Raw genomic sequence first — 14,409 nt, forward strand, 5'->3', positions numbered from 1 at the left:
CCAGGGGCCGGCCGGGGTCCTCCCTTCTCGCCGCGCGCGGTCCTGCTCCTGCACGAGCCGCGCGCGGCTCAGCCAACGATGGGATCAGTCAGGCGGGCAGTGACCGCGAGAAGCGGTCACATGTCCCGCCCGACACTAAGAGCGCGCCGCGCGTCTCGGGCGCGCTCTTAAAGGGACAGTGGGAGACTAAATTAGAATCAGTCTCCCATTGGCCCCTGTCAGGCCACATTCCCCATACACTCACGTTTTGGGGGCGTGGATATGACAGGGGCCAATCAAAGTGAACCTTAAGGGTATTTATACTCACCTGTTTCCCTTGCTCTTTGCCCTATCGTGGTTTCTGTCCAGTTCCCTTTAGTGCTTGTATCGTTCAGTTGGTTTTTTGGTGCTTGACCTTGGCTTTGTTCCTGACTCCGCTCTCTCCTTATCCTTGCTTGCTTATCCGCTGTTTTGTCCTCTGTGTACCAGTCCTCGGCTTGTTCTACGTTACGCTGTCTCTCAGTTCCCTTGACCTCGGCTTGTTCTGACTCTGTCTTTCTCTCGTCCTAGTCCGGCCATTCTAAGGTCCGGTAAGACGAACTCTGTTTCTTGTCTCTTGACTGTGAACTATTCCTGCGTGTTGGGGTATATTACCGTGACATTACGATAGGGCCATGGACCCCGCAGGTTTAGGTCAACAGATGGCCACTCATGAGGCTAGATTCGCAGAACAGGATCACCGTATGGATCAAATGGCTCAAGCCATCCAGACACTGTTATCCAGATCTGTTCCGGTACCTGTACCTACGCCTCCTGTAAACCCTATACCGGACACAGCTAATATGTCTAATGCTTCTGCACATCTAACCCCGCCACCTAGGTATGGAGGGGACGCTAAGACATGTAGGGGATTCCTTAATCAAGTGGAATTCCACTTCGAAATGTACCCACGTTCATTTCCCACTGACAGATCTAAGGTGGGTTTTCTTATGCACCAGCTTACGGATAAGGCACTAGAATGGGCAAATCCTATTTGGGAGGCTAATGGGCCTATGGTACACGACTTCAATAGCTTCCTCACAGCGTTCCGTAGAACATTTGACACGACTAAAAGGTCAAAAAATGCCGCCAGGGCATTAATGAGAATAAAGCAAGGATCTAAATCTGTAGCCGATTATGCTATTCAGTTCCGGACCCTTGCCTCACAGGTAGATTGGACTAATAATGGCCTTACTACTGCCTTTATGGAAGGTCTGTCTGATACTATCTTAGATGAGGTAGCAGCTAAGGACCTCCCTGTACCCCTGGAGGACCTGATTGACTATCTTATCGATATAGATAACAGGATCCGTGACAGGTTATATACCAGGTCCAGAAATAGACATTTTGTTCCCTTTAACTCCCCTAGAGCTGAGATTCCCGAGGGATCTAAAGGTTCTGAGGAGGAACCTATGCAGTTAGGGGTTGCTAAACTTACCGACGCTGAAAAGCTTTATAGGAGAAAGGAGGGACTTTGTCTTTATTGTGGTAGGAGGGGTCATATGAGACAAGAATGTCCCGTGCGTCCGGGAAACTATCGCACCTAAGACCGTATAGAGGACTGGCCTTGGGTGTGACATCACAGTCCTCACATTTGCCTCTTAATAAGTTACTTCTTCCTGTTTCCCTGCACCTTGATAGTGACTGCATAGCAGGGAATATACTAGCCCTGGTTGATTCCGGAGCGGCCGAAAACTTTATTGATTCCAGTTTTGTCAAGGAGAATAACATACCCACCAGAGAGAAGGAGACACCCTTGGCCGTTGAGGCCATAGATGGTAGACCATTATGCTCTCCAATTATCACACATGAGACTGTTCCCCTACATATGTCTACAGGGGTGTTACACTCTGAGACCATTCGGTTTCAGATCATTACTTCTCCTTCCTCTCACCTCGTGTTAGGGTATCCTTGGTTACGTACTCATAATCCCACCATTGATTGGGAGTCAGGACAAATAGTTTCTTGGAGTGATTCTTGCCAAGAGTCTTGTGTTGTTAAAGTCACCCCTTTGAATTCTACTCATATTCCTCCCGTGCCTACGGTCATACCCTCTCAGTACCTGTCTCTTAAATCTGTTTTTGATAAAAGGGAGGCTGAAAGATTGCCACCTCACAGGCCTTACGATTGTGCAATTGATTTATTACCTGGTACGATGCCTCCCAAAGGGAGAATATATCCTTTATCTCCTCAGGAGAATCTGGTTATGGAGGAATATATCAAGGAATCTCTAGAGAAGGGATTTATAAGAAGATCCTCTTCCCCGGCAGGGGCTGGGTTCTTCTTTGTGTCTAAGAAAGATGGCGAATTAAGGCCTTGTATTGACTATAGGGGCCTTAATAAAATCACCGTCAAAAATGCGTACCCCATACCTTTGATCACAGAACTTTTTGATAGGCTTAAACAGGCCACAGTTTTTACTAAATTGGACCTTAGGGGTGCTTACAACCTCATACGTATCAAAAAGGATCACGAGTGGAAGACTGCTTTCAATACTAGGAGTGGCCACTACGAGTACACTGTGATGCCCTTTGGTCTTTGTAACGCCCCAGCAGTTTTTCAAGAATTTATTAATGATGTCCTACGTCAATTTATACATACATTCGTTATAGTATACTTGGACGACATATTAATTTATTCTAATGATTTACAGACTCATCACATGCATGTTAAATTAGTGTTGAGAACTCTTCTGGTTAACGGTCTCTATTGCAAACTCGAAAAATGTTCATTTGATCAATCTGAAGTCCAATTCTTGGGTTATATAATCTCTGCCAAGGGTTTTCGTATGGATCCCAAGAAACTGTCTGCCATTATGGAATGGCCTCTGCCCCAGGGTTTGAAAGCCATTCAGCGTTTTCTGGGGTTCTCTAATTATTATAGGCGTTTTATTAAAGGATTTTCTGCCATTGTAGCGCCTATAACCAGAATGACCAAGAAGGATGGTAATACTCATGTCTGGAAACCAGAAGCACTCGAGGCCTTTGAATTCTTGAAAGCTACATTTGCCTCTGCTCCTGTTTTACAGCATCCTGTCCCTTCACTGCCCTTTATTCTTGAGGTTGATGCTTCTGAGATAGGGGTAGGTGCTATCTTGTCTCAAAGAGATTCACCTGAAAAGCCGTTACACCCTTGTGGCTTCTTTTCCAGACAGATGTCCAAAGCAGAGAGGAATTATGATGTAGGCAATCGTGAACTCCTTGCTATCATTTTGGCGCTCAAGGAATGGAGACATCTGCTAGAGGGTACCAGGGATCCTATCCTCATTTTAACGGATCACAAAAACCTCTCATACCTTAGTGAAGCAAAAAGATTGTCTTCTAGGCAGGCCAGGTGGTCTCTCTTTTTGTCTCGTTTTAATTACATAATCACTTACAGACCGGGTGATCGTAATACTAAAGCTGACGCTCTGTCCAGACAATTCGAAACTACTGACAAACTCGAGGTCGATGTTACCCCTGTCATTCCGCCTGACAGAATAATAGCGACTACTGTTCTTTCTATTTCGTCTTCTCTCTTACAAACTATTCAGGCTAAACAAAACTTGGCTCCTGAGGAGAGGCCTGCTGATAAGCTATTCGTTGATATACCAGAGAGACGAGACATCTTGTCATTATATCATGACACTAGAACTGCTGGACACCCTGGTATTTCTAAGACAGTCTCAGCAGTTTCTAGATATTTCTGGTGGGCTTCCTTGCGCAAGGACGTCACCGATTACGTTAATGCCTGTAGCACTTGTGCCAGTATGAAGTCCTCCCACAGAGTTCCTTGTGGGTTGTTGCATCCGTTGCCCATACCCGAGAGGCCATGGTCCAATATATCCATGGATTTTATTGTTGAATTACCTCCCTCTAATGGTAAAACTGTCATCCTGATGATTGTGGATCGTTTTTCTAAGATGGCTCATTTTGTGTCTCTTCTCAAATTGCCATCATCCAAGGAACTTGCCTCTATCTTTGCCGGGGAGGTGTTTCGGTTGCATGGTATTCCCACTTCGATCGTGTCCGATAGGGGTAGCCAGTTTATTTCCAGATTCTGGAGAGCGTTTTGTGCAGAGATGGGTATCTCCCTCTCGTTTTCTTCAGCCTACCACCCCCAGTCTAATGGAGCTGCTGAACGTGCCAACCAATCTCTGGAGCAGTATCTTCGCTGTTTCGTGTCCCACCATCAGAACAATTGGGCTGACCTGCTTCCTTGGGCTGAGTTTGCTCGTAATAATGCTGCTCATGAATCCTCCGGTAACAGCCCTTTTTACGTTGTTTATGGCCGGCATCCCGTGGTTCTTCCAGCTGCATTCTCCTTACAGGGCATGCCAGCTCTGGACGAACATTTGGCTAGTCTACGTAATACTTGGGAGCAGGTTCAGTGTTCTTTGGTGGCCTCAGCTGCTCGCCAGAAGGTTCACGCTGACAAGCATCGCAGGGCGGCTCCATCCTATGCGGTGGGAGACCGGGTTTGGCTTTCTACTCGCAATATTCGTCTTCGTGTGCCTTCTATGAAGTTGGCCCCTCGTTTTATTGGCCCTTTTCGTATCTTGCATGTGGTTAATCCTGTCTCGTATGCATTGGATCTTCCAAAAAATTTACGCATTCCTAACGTGTTTAATACCTCCTTGTTAAAACCCCTCCTGTGCAACCGTTTTACTCGGCATGTCCCCCCTCCTCCTCCGGTTTCGGTGGAGGGCCATGAGGAGTTTGAGGTGGCGGCTGTAATTGACTCTCGCTTGCTTCGGGGTCGCCTCCAATATCTGGTACATTGGAAGGGCTATGGGCCTGAGGAACGCAGTTGGATTTCCGCTGACGCTGTTCACGCTCCTCGCCTTGTGCGTTCTTTCCACGCTCGTTTTCCTGCCAGGCCTGCTCCTCCCCGCCCGGTGGGCGTGTCTTCAGGGGGGGGTACTGTAGCGGTACTTACCCTCTCCAGGGGCCGGCCGGGGTCCTCCCTTCTCGCCGCGCGCGGTCCTGCTCCTGCACGAGCCGCGCGCGGCTCAGCCAACGATGGGATCAGTCAGGCGGGCAGTGACCGCGAGAAGCGGTCACATGTCCCGCCCGACACTAAGAGCGCGCCGCGCGTCTCGGGCGCGCTCTTAAAGGGACAGTGGGAGACTAAATTAGAATCAGTCTCCCATTGGCCCCTGTCAGGCCACATTCCCCATACACTCACGTTTTGGGGGCGTGGATATGACAGGGGCCAATCAAAGTGAACCTTAAGGGTATTTATACTCACCTGTTTCCCTTGCTCTTTGCCCTATCGTGGTTTCTGTCCAGTTCCCTTTAGTGCTTGTATCGTTCAGTTGGTTTTTTGGTGCTTGACCTTGGCTTTGTTCCTGACTCCGCTCTCTCCTTATCCTTGCTTGCTTATCCGCTGTTTTGTCCTCTGCTTGTTCTACGTTACGCTGTCTCTCAGTTCCCTTGACCTCGGCTTGTTCTGACTCTGTCTTTCTCTCGTCCTAGTCCGGCCATTCTAAGGTCCGGTAAGACGAACTCTGTTTCTTGTCTCTTGACTGTGAACTATTCCTGCGTGTTGGGGTATATTACCGTGACAATAGTAAAGGAAAACCTTTTGGAGACAAATTTAAGGGGGGCTATTGTAGGCACTGTAACAACTTCAATAATATGGGTACAGTGTTTCTTTAAATATTATGAAATAAAATAACTAAAAAGTGTGCCGATATTACTGGTAAGACCACACTGGTCTTTAGAATTTGGAATATTCACAGATGGATCTTACCTCTAGGCTGATATAAATGGCGCTGATGGCGAGACAGATATCGCGGCTCATTAACGTTTTCATGTCTTTCCTCAGCATCTGTTCTGTGGTCAGATCTGTGGAGATGCGTGTAATGAGAAATGACACAGTGTTTATCAGAACTATGGATACACCTTCCTTTACTATGGCATCTTTCTAAATTTAAGGGAAATTTGAGCAGTTTTTAACGGGTTCAGGACCAAAACCATGTTATTAACTACCGAACTCTGGTTCTGGAAGGGTTACATTTATTTCTTTAAGAAGGTAACTAAATAAGAGCCACTGACATTTAACGTGGATGTCCACCTATCCTATGGGTTTAAGCCCTTCACAATGAGAAAATCAAAAACCAAGACGTGGATACATACAGAAAATTTCAATAAAAAAATAACTTTTACTGAATGATTTAAAGAGGCTGCTACTGCCAGCTAAGTGATAAGCAATGTTTAAAAAAAAAAAAAAAAAAAAAAAAAAGTTACCTGCACCCTCTCCTTAATCCCTATGTATATTTAGACAAACGGAGGTAATTTAGTTACTCCAATGGCCACTGGAGGGAATGCCCGCCTGCCAACGTCAAAGCAGACCCCCCTATTAAGGGTTAACAAGTATATAGGGGTGTATATAAAAAAAATACCCCTCTCTGTCTCATTAAAGATATTTTTGCCAGAAGCTCAAGGAAGCAAGGTGAAGGGTCAGAGTAGGACCCGTCTAGGGGGGTCTGCCTTGATGTTGGCAGGCGGGCATTCCCTCCAATGGCCATTGGAGCAACTAAATGACCTCCATTTGCTTAAATATACATAGGGATTAAGGAGAGAGCGCAGGTAACTTTTTCTTTTGGTTTTACCATTTGTATTAGCTGATGTGTACTGTAGTCATTGCTGCTGCCCAGGAGTGATGGGGGTGAGCGCAGGACCTTTTTTTTTGTAATAATAAGCAATCGTTGTTAAAAAGCTGCAACAGACAAAATGTGTGCTCATATCCACTAAGTCCACAGTATATAGTGCATCGGTGTAATGCCCACAGTTATCCTCTAGGAATTAGAATGCCCAGATAATACATGTAGCTATTCAGGGTATATAACACCAGTAAGGTCACTAGAAAGTGGCTGAGTGAGGCTGTTCCCTGAGCTAGCCCTGGCCATCAGACTATGTGAGGCTGAGTATCCCTACTTATTGGCCAGTCCTTGGATACATCAAAATAGTATGGTACACATTAAAGGAAAAAAGAGAAAACTGCAATTTTTACTCACCGTAAATTCCTTTTTCCTGACATATGGTGGCAGTACAATAGGGATGTACTCTTCCCTCGGGACAAGCATCTGAAATAAATGATTAACATAAAAGGTTCCTCCCCTTACCAGGTATAAGAGACCCCATCAGCCCTAGGACCTCAGTACGTATCAAGAACACCACAGTGGATCCATAGAACACCAAAATTGAAATATACATAAAGGGAAGGAATGCTGTACTGCCACCATATTAAGGAAAAAGGAATTTACGGCAAGTCAAAATTGCAGTTTTTCCTGACATATGGTGGCAGTACAATAGGGATATATCGAGATCCCAGACTAAGGGCAGGAATTTAGGCATTAACAGCTTGTAGCACCGTATGCCCGAAATCAGTGTCAGAGGCAGAGACTACATCTAGTCTGTAATGTTTGACAAAAGTGTTGAAAGAAGACCAGGTAGCCGCTTTGCATATATCTTCCGGAGAGGCACACGCCTTTTCGGCCCAAGAGGCAGCCATGGCTCTAGTAGAATGCGCTTTTAAGGAGGCAGGCAGAGGAAGGCTTGAGGAAGAATACGCCATTTTTATAGCATCCACCAGCCATCTTGCCAAAGTGGCCTTGGAGGCAACATTGCCTTTAAATTTTCCAAAGAAATTCACGAATAGATGATCAGTCATCCTATGTGCAGAGGAGCGGTCTAAGTAGATTTTCAGAGACCTACCCACATCTAGTAGGTTCCAATCAAATTCCCAATCTGGCTTAGACGGACCAATAAAGGAAGGAAGAAAAATAGGAAGGTTGATAGCCTTGGAGGAGATGACTTTAGGAAGAAAGGAAGGTTTTGAGACCATTTTGATCTGCTCAAATCGTCTGCTACCACGTTGTCTATACCCCGAATGTGAATGGCTGAAATGTCGTCCAGATGACTTTGAGCCCAGGACATAATCCGTGAGCAAAGGAGATACAATTTCTTTACTCTTGTACCGCCTTGTTTGTTCAGGTAGGAGACAGTAGTCTGATTGTCTGACTGGATTTTTACAGCTTTCCCCAAAATGAAAACTTTGAAATGCTGAAGGGTGTAGAGTACTGCTAACAACTCCTTGAAATTGGAAGATTGCTTTGTTTCCTTTTTTGACCAAACACCTTGTCTTAAGTGGTATAAGAGGTGAGCTCCCCAACCTGGGTTTGAGGCGTCTGTTGAAATAACGATCCAAGATTTTTGACGAAAGGACAGGCCTTCTGAAAGGGATTTTTCCTCCAGCCACCAAGAGATTTTTTCTTTTGTACGATCTGCTATGCTCATTATTGCATCCAAGTCTTCTTCCACCTTTGACCATTGGACAAGAATTTCCCACTGTAAAGGCCTTGATTCTGCTCTGGCCCATTTTACTGCCGGGATTGTAGAGGTCAGATGACCTAAAAGCTGCATGGCTGTTCTCACCGAACATTCTGACATCCGAAGAAGTTTCTTTATTCAAATCTTGATCTTTTTTCTCTTTCCTCTTGTCAGATGAATCGACAGCGTGTCTGACTTTATCAAAAAACCTAGAAACAGGATAGACCTTGTAGGGGTAAGGTGTGATTTTTCTAGGTTTATAATCCAACCATGTTCTTCCAGGATTTCCAGTGTATAGGCCACATCTGATTCTAGAGCGCTTCTTGAATCTGCCTTTATCAACCAGTCATCCAAGTATGGTACTACTGTGATTCCTTGCAACCTTAAAAGAGCCGTGATCGGTGTGAGGACCTTTGTAAAAATCCTGAGTGCCGAAGCTAGCCCGAATGGAAGGGCTCTGAATTGGAAATGATGGATAGTATTCCCTTTCCTTATAGCAAACCTTAGGTATTTTCTTGAGCTCACATCCATAGGAACATGCAGATAGGCATCCTTTAGATCCATGAAATCTCCTTTCCGAAGGATATGAGTGACAGACGCTATAGTCTCCATTCTGAAGTGTTGGTAAGGGATGAGCTTGTTCAGGATATTTTTTTTTTTTAATTCTTTATTTTTGTTGTGCAAGCGATACAAAACGAGCCTGTTTTGCCACAACAGCAGTCACAGGCGAAATACATTCTTACAGTGTCAAACATGGCAAATAGATAATCTGCACAATTTTATATTATTAGTAATCAGTAATTAATCAGACGAGGCAACAATAATAGATATAGCGACATTAACTGAAATAACATAAGAGTAGGTCTAGAGGTTAAAGCATTGGTTTTCAGGCTTAGAGTGCTAACATTGCTTGGGTGGGTAGACATTATAGTATGGTATCACATTAGGTAGGCATTAAGGAATGCACAGGGTTATATGAGTAGGATGCTTCACAACATGCTAGATATCCCATTTTCTCTTTGTATGTAACTAAGCTTAATTTAAAGAGTATCTCGTGAGAGTGAGACAGCCTGTAAAGTATGCTTGTGTTGCAGGAAGATCGTGTGTGTTAAGTCAGTGTCAGTACAGGCTGAGATATATACTAAGCATAAACAAACTAAATAAATAAAATCAACGTTAGTTATGCTTTAGCTGCTTGTCTAAAAATAAGTCATAGGGGTTAAAAATTAATGCAGGCATAGAACGATAAGCAATATACGACAAAGACCTTGCGAAGTGGTCGTTAGCCCTGAAACAAGGTCAATAGGCCTGATTAAGTTTCGTGAGGCTTACACATTGCATATGCATTTCGTTTCGTTATTTTAGTAAGGTGGTTCAATGTAAATCATGAATAGCATATAAGCTTTTTCTAGATTAAATGCTTGCTGGGAAGCATTGTGAAACGGAAACCAGAGCTTAGACATTTAAACACTTGTTATAGCTTAAACTGATGACAGAGTCATTGTAAACTGTGCTGATCTGTAGAGGAGAGAGTCCTCAGCAGTCCAGGGTTAGGCACGACATCCGTGTGGGTAACAGTGACTGGCGTCCCGGTGGAGTGTAAAGGTAGGCAGCAGGTTAGCAGAGGTTAGTAGACTGAGAGTTTGTGTTACAGCACAGAGAACTTTCCCTGGTATGCAGGTGAGGTTTCTTGGTCTCAGTCTTTATGGTGGCTTGTGGTCAACCGACGCCCGTTCTGTGGATCCGGTGGGGTCGTGTGGATGTCGCTCGGGCAGGGAGACGTGAGCCCATTGCGTATATAGTCCCGATGCCCATGTTGATTCTTGGTGCGCCCCTTGGGGAGTGAGTCCCGGTAGCCTCCTGGCTAGTGTGAGTGGTGTTGATATTTTTCGTTTCTTCTCGCCGGGTTTTTTCTGAGGCCCGCATGGGTTGTACGCCGCTCCTGTTGATCATACCTCCGTGAGCGTGAGCTTGGGAGGTGGTGAGTTCCGCCTGATGGACGGAGGTTTGGGGTGTCGCCGGGCGGTAAGCGGGTCGGGCGAGTTGGGCGGTCTCCCTTTGATATGTGTGAGAACGATTATTGGTGCCCGGGGGGGGGGGGGGGGGGTATATCAATGTTTTCCGCCATCTGGGTCTGCAGTATCGCCTCCGTCAGGGGGCCGCTCTGGAGGCTTTGGGCGGGAGCCAGCATAGTTGGCGCCGTGTTGTTGGGCGGATCCATGCCGCTGCTTGTTTCATCGCTATTTTAAAGGTCTGGCCTTTGGCATGGAGTTCTGCCCAGAGGCTTGCCCCGAGTCAGTCAAAGAACTCTAAAGTATGCGTGGGTGGTTTGATGTGGGGTCTCTCAGTTGTGGGCCGTATCTGTGCCGCCATCTTGGATGGGCCCTGGCACTTTTGCTTGGCTGCAGGCTTTGTCGCTTGTTTGGGGGTAATCATCCCCAGCGAGGACCGGGATAACCCCCGCCGGTCCAGAGGGGGGGGTAGCAGGGCAGCGTGTGTTTCCCGTTTGCGTGCGGGTCCCTCGCCGGGGGATCGGCCGCCTCCCCCATGCTTCAGGCTCCGCTCTAGGCCGCATGGCCGGTTCAGACTCTCGTGATGTGGTTCGATGCAGGACAGGCATCATTCTGTTCCTTGCAAGGTTCTGTATCATAGTCCATGTACCTTATGCTGCTGGCTTCTGTAGTTTAGTCAATATTAGTGTTTTTTGCATCTGCTGGTGCTGGAGCTTTCAGAGAGCACGTCCAGCCATCTTGGTTGTCAGGCCCCGCCCCCTTGTTCAGGATTTTTAGATCTAAGATTGGACGAAAAGACATGTCCGGTTTTGGTACTAGGAACAAACGGGAGTACACCCCTTGATAAACTTGGAAATTTGGAACCCTTTCTACAACACCTTTTCTTAATAGGGAGACAGTGGCAGAAAAAAAGGGCTTGGTTTTTTAATTTCGACAGGTAGGAGGAGACAAGGAAACTTTGCCTTGGAACATCTAAGAATTTTATTCGGTATCCATTTCGCACCAGATTTAAAATCCATGGATTTGTAGTTGTCTCCCTCCATCTGTGAATAAAACCTTGCAACCTTCCACCCACTCTGATGGCGTCAGAAACATTTGTTTCTGTCAGCCTTATTGTCTTTTTGTGTGTCAAATCTTGGATTTTTCCTTTGTTGACGAAAAAACCTGGGTTTTTCTTGAAACCCCCTACGGTGTCTGAATTGGAAATTTCTGTACCCAGGTTTCCAGGAATATTTTCTGTCTTGAGGCAAGGCCTTCTTGGTTTCCGACATCTGTCGGATTAACTCTTCTAGAGGAGAACCAAAAATGTTTTCTTCTCCAAGGGAAGTTCACATAATGCAGCAGTATCTGCTATCTAGGCCTTAAGCCACAGATGTCAAACCCACGACACGAGCCGAAAGCTTAATAACCTCCGTGACAATGTTTAGTCTTGGAACTGGCTTTTTTAGAAGCAGGAGTAGGAACTTTGTCTTTATCCATATTGTCAATAGAAATAGGACTAGACATATCTGCAATACACAATCAAATAAACCAAATTTGTAGTTTAAACAAATAAAAAGATAGAGTGTTTTAAAGATTAGAAACCTAAAGGATCATACCTCTAAAACCTCTGACCCGTGTGGGGGGGGCTGGTGACACGGGAGAACTTCACTGCCTAGCATCCATGCTGACAGGAAGATCTGCACAGTATAAATAGGCAAAATCCATTCGAAACTGGCGCCATTTCGGGGAGTTCAGACCGCGCATGCGCGATAGCGTGGTCGTAACTCCGGTGGAACGCATAACCACCCGGGCGTGCGTTCCACCGCTGTGCGCATGCGTCTCACACGGACAGTGATTTGCTGTCACAAGAGACCGCCTCCCTGCTTAGCCGGTGACCGCACGCGGCAGCAGGCTCCGTAAGACTGCAGGATGTGTTCCTGGCCATTCAGCTCTCCACCCAGGAGGCTATCAGACCGGATCCCCCTGGCAGCAACCCATGTGCCTCACCATCCATATTCCAGATGCCGTCCGTTCCTGTTGGAACAAGAAAGAGAACTGAGGTCCTAGGGCTGATGGGGTCTTATACCTGGTAAGGGGAGGAACTTTTTATGTTAATCATTTATTTCAGATGCTTGTCCCGAGGGAAGAGTACATCCCTATTGTACTGCCACCATATGTCAGGAAAAAAGGTGATATTAAAGGTCAATGCACTAGACAAGAGTTTCCCCATCTACATCAGGAGAGCATCCGCCTCTCTGACACCTTCTCCAACCTCCACGCTATAGCGACCTTATTAGTTTGATATACCCTGCATAGCCATGTATATTATCTAGGAGTTCTGCTCCCCAGAGGCTAAATGTGGGAATTACACCATGCACTATATCCTGCTGACTTAGCTATTTGCTAACAGCACACATTTTGTCTGTTGGAGCTGGTTTTGTGATTATGACTCCTAGTGATTGATATGGGGTACTACACATATAAATTAGTATATTTATATCCAGTATTTATTCTATGTATTGGAGTGTTTTTTTTAATACAGAATAGCAATTATTGTTCTGACTCTTAATTAGATGTTCCTTCAGTGGTCACCTACCAGTTATTTTCCTCTGATTTGACCATCTTAACCTTCCATCGATTTTGCACTTTACAGATAACGTATCTCTGCTTTCCACCTGCTGTCATTTCCTACTTTAAAGGGACACTGTAGTAACCAGAACAACTACAGCTTAATGTAGTTGTTCTGGTGAGTACAATAGTTCCCTTCAGGCATTTTCATGCAAACACTGCCTTTTCAGAGAAAAGACAGTGTTTATATTGCCCTTAGGGACACCTCCAAGTGGCCACTCCTTGGATGGCTACTGGAGGTGCTTCCTGGCTCAGGGCTGCACAGTGAGCAGCACTGCCGTTCAGCGTCCCCACGCTCTGCATGGAGACGCTGAGTTTTCCTCATAGAGATGCATTGATTCAATGCATCTCTATGAGGAGGTCCTGACTGGCCAAAACAGCATTTGGCCCTACCCCAGTGCCGATTTTAGCCAATCCAATGTTTTCCCTATGGGAAAGCATTGGATTGGCTAAAAACTGCCCATCTTGATGATGTCACAAAGGGGACTGAGCCAGCGCCAGCGGCCCCGTGCGGCGCTGGAAAAAAGTGAGTTTTAAACTTTTATAGGGGAGCTGGGGGGGGGGGGGGGGCAAGCCACCTAAATGGTGGGTTAAACACTATAGGGTCAGGAATACAGGTTTGTGTTCCTGACCCTATAGTGATCCTTTAATGATCACCTTATCCTGTATATCCCCATAACTGTCACTCTTTCTATTGTTCTTCCCAAGTAATGATATAAAATAAAAAAATAACCTGGAGGAACAAGGTTTCAATAGTGGGCCGGAGCCACTGCAAAACGGACCACTTAATGGTAGCTGCTTCACTGGGCACATTCTTGCCAGCCCCCTACTGAGTTGTTTCTGGTCACAAAACCGGTAATGGATTTTTAAAAGATATTAGATATCTTCATTTTTAAATAGAACTCATTAGATGGACACAAAGAAAGGACTAAAAGTACCCACTAAACCACTCGGCATTGGACAGCAAGACTGTTCTGCCGTTCCACGCACTAAATATTGGGTGAGCTAGTAACTTTCCCATCTGACTAGTAACTTTTTCTAGCTTGTAACATTTCGAACTGCTGTCTATATTGCTGAACATGATTATTATTAACTCTATAGTATAAGAGAACTTGTGGTATATCTTTACCGATGGCAAGGCATTAGGACAGTACAAACTGCACAGTATTTGCCATAGGGAATAAAATGTCCTCCTTTTCCCATCAAGTTACATTTATTAGCTTATAATAAAACGCTCACCGGACACATCCAACTTAGCCTTCTGTAGGGAGTCAAACACAGCAGTCCTTGGTGGAAGGTCAGGGAACATATTCTCCAACAAAGTAACATATTCACTGTCTTTGGGGGTCACTTTTCCAGCCACGGGAGCCATATTAACACAATCCAGAACGATTGTACCTGAAGATAAAAGATTTAACACAGCAAACGAACGGTCAATTGGCAGGGTCTGTATC

General features: G+C 45.6%; 1 protein-coding gene across 2 annotated transcripts in view; it reads right to left on the reverse strand.

Annotated features, from left to right (window-relative positions):
- Positions 1-14,409, reverse strand: part of PRUNE1 (prune exopolyphosphatase 1) — a 40,721-nt gene that overhangs the window by 6,423 nt on the left and 19,889 nt on the right. For both annotated transcript variants that reach the window (XM_063439856.1, XM_063439855.1), the window contains 2 exons: positions 14,195-14,353; positions 5,752-5,846 (listed from right to left, as the gene is read on the reverse strand). In XM_063439856.1, coding sequence (XP_063295926.1) covers positions 5,752-5,846; positions 14,195-14,353 — 254 coding nt within the window. The remainder of the gene's footprint in view (positions 1-5,751; positions 5,847-14,194; positions 14,354-14,409) is intronic.

The sequence above is a fragment of the Pelobates fuscus genome, chromosome 13 (genome assembly GCF_036172605.1).
Source record: "Pelobates fuscus isolate aPelFus1 chromosome 13, aPelFus1.pri, whole genome shotgun sequence".
Classification (NCBI taxonomy): Eukaryota; Metazoa; Chordata; class Amphibia; order Anura; family Pelobatidae; genus Pelobates; species Pelobates fuscus.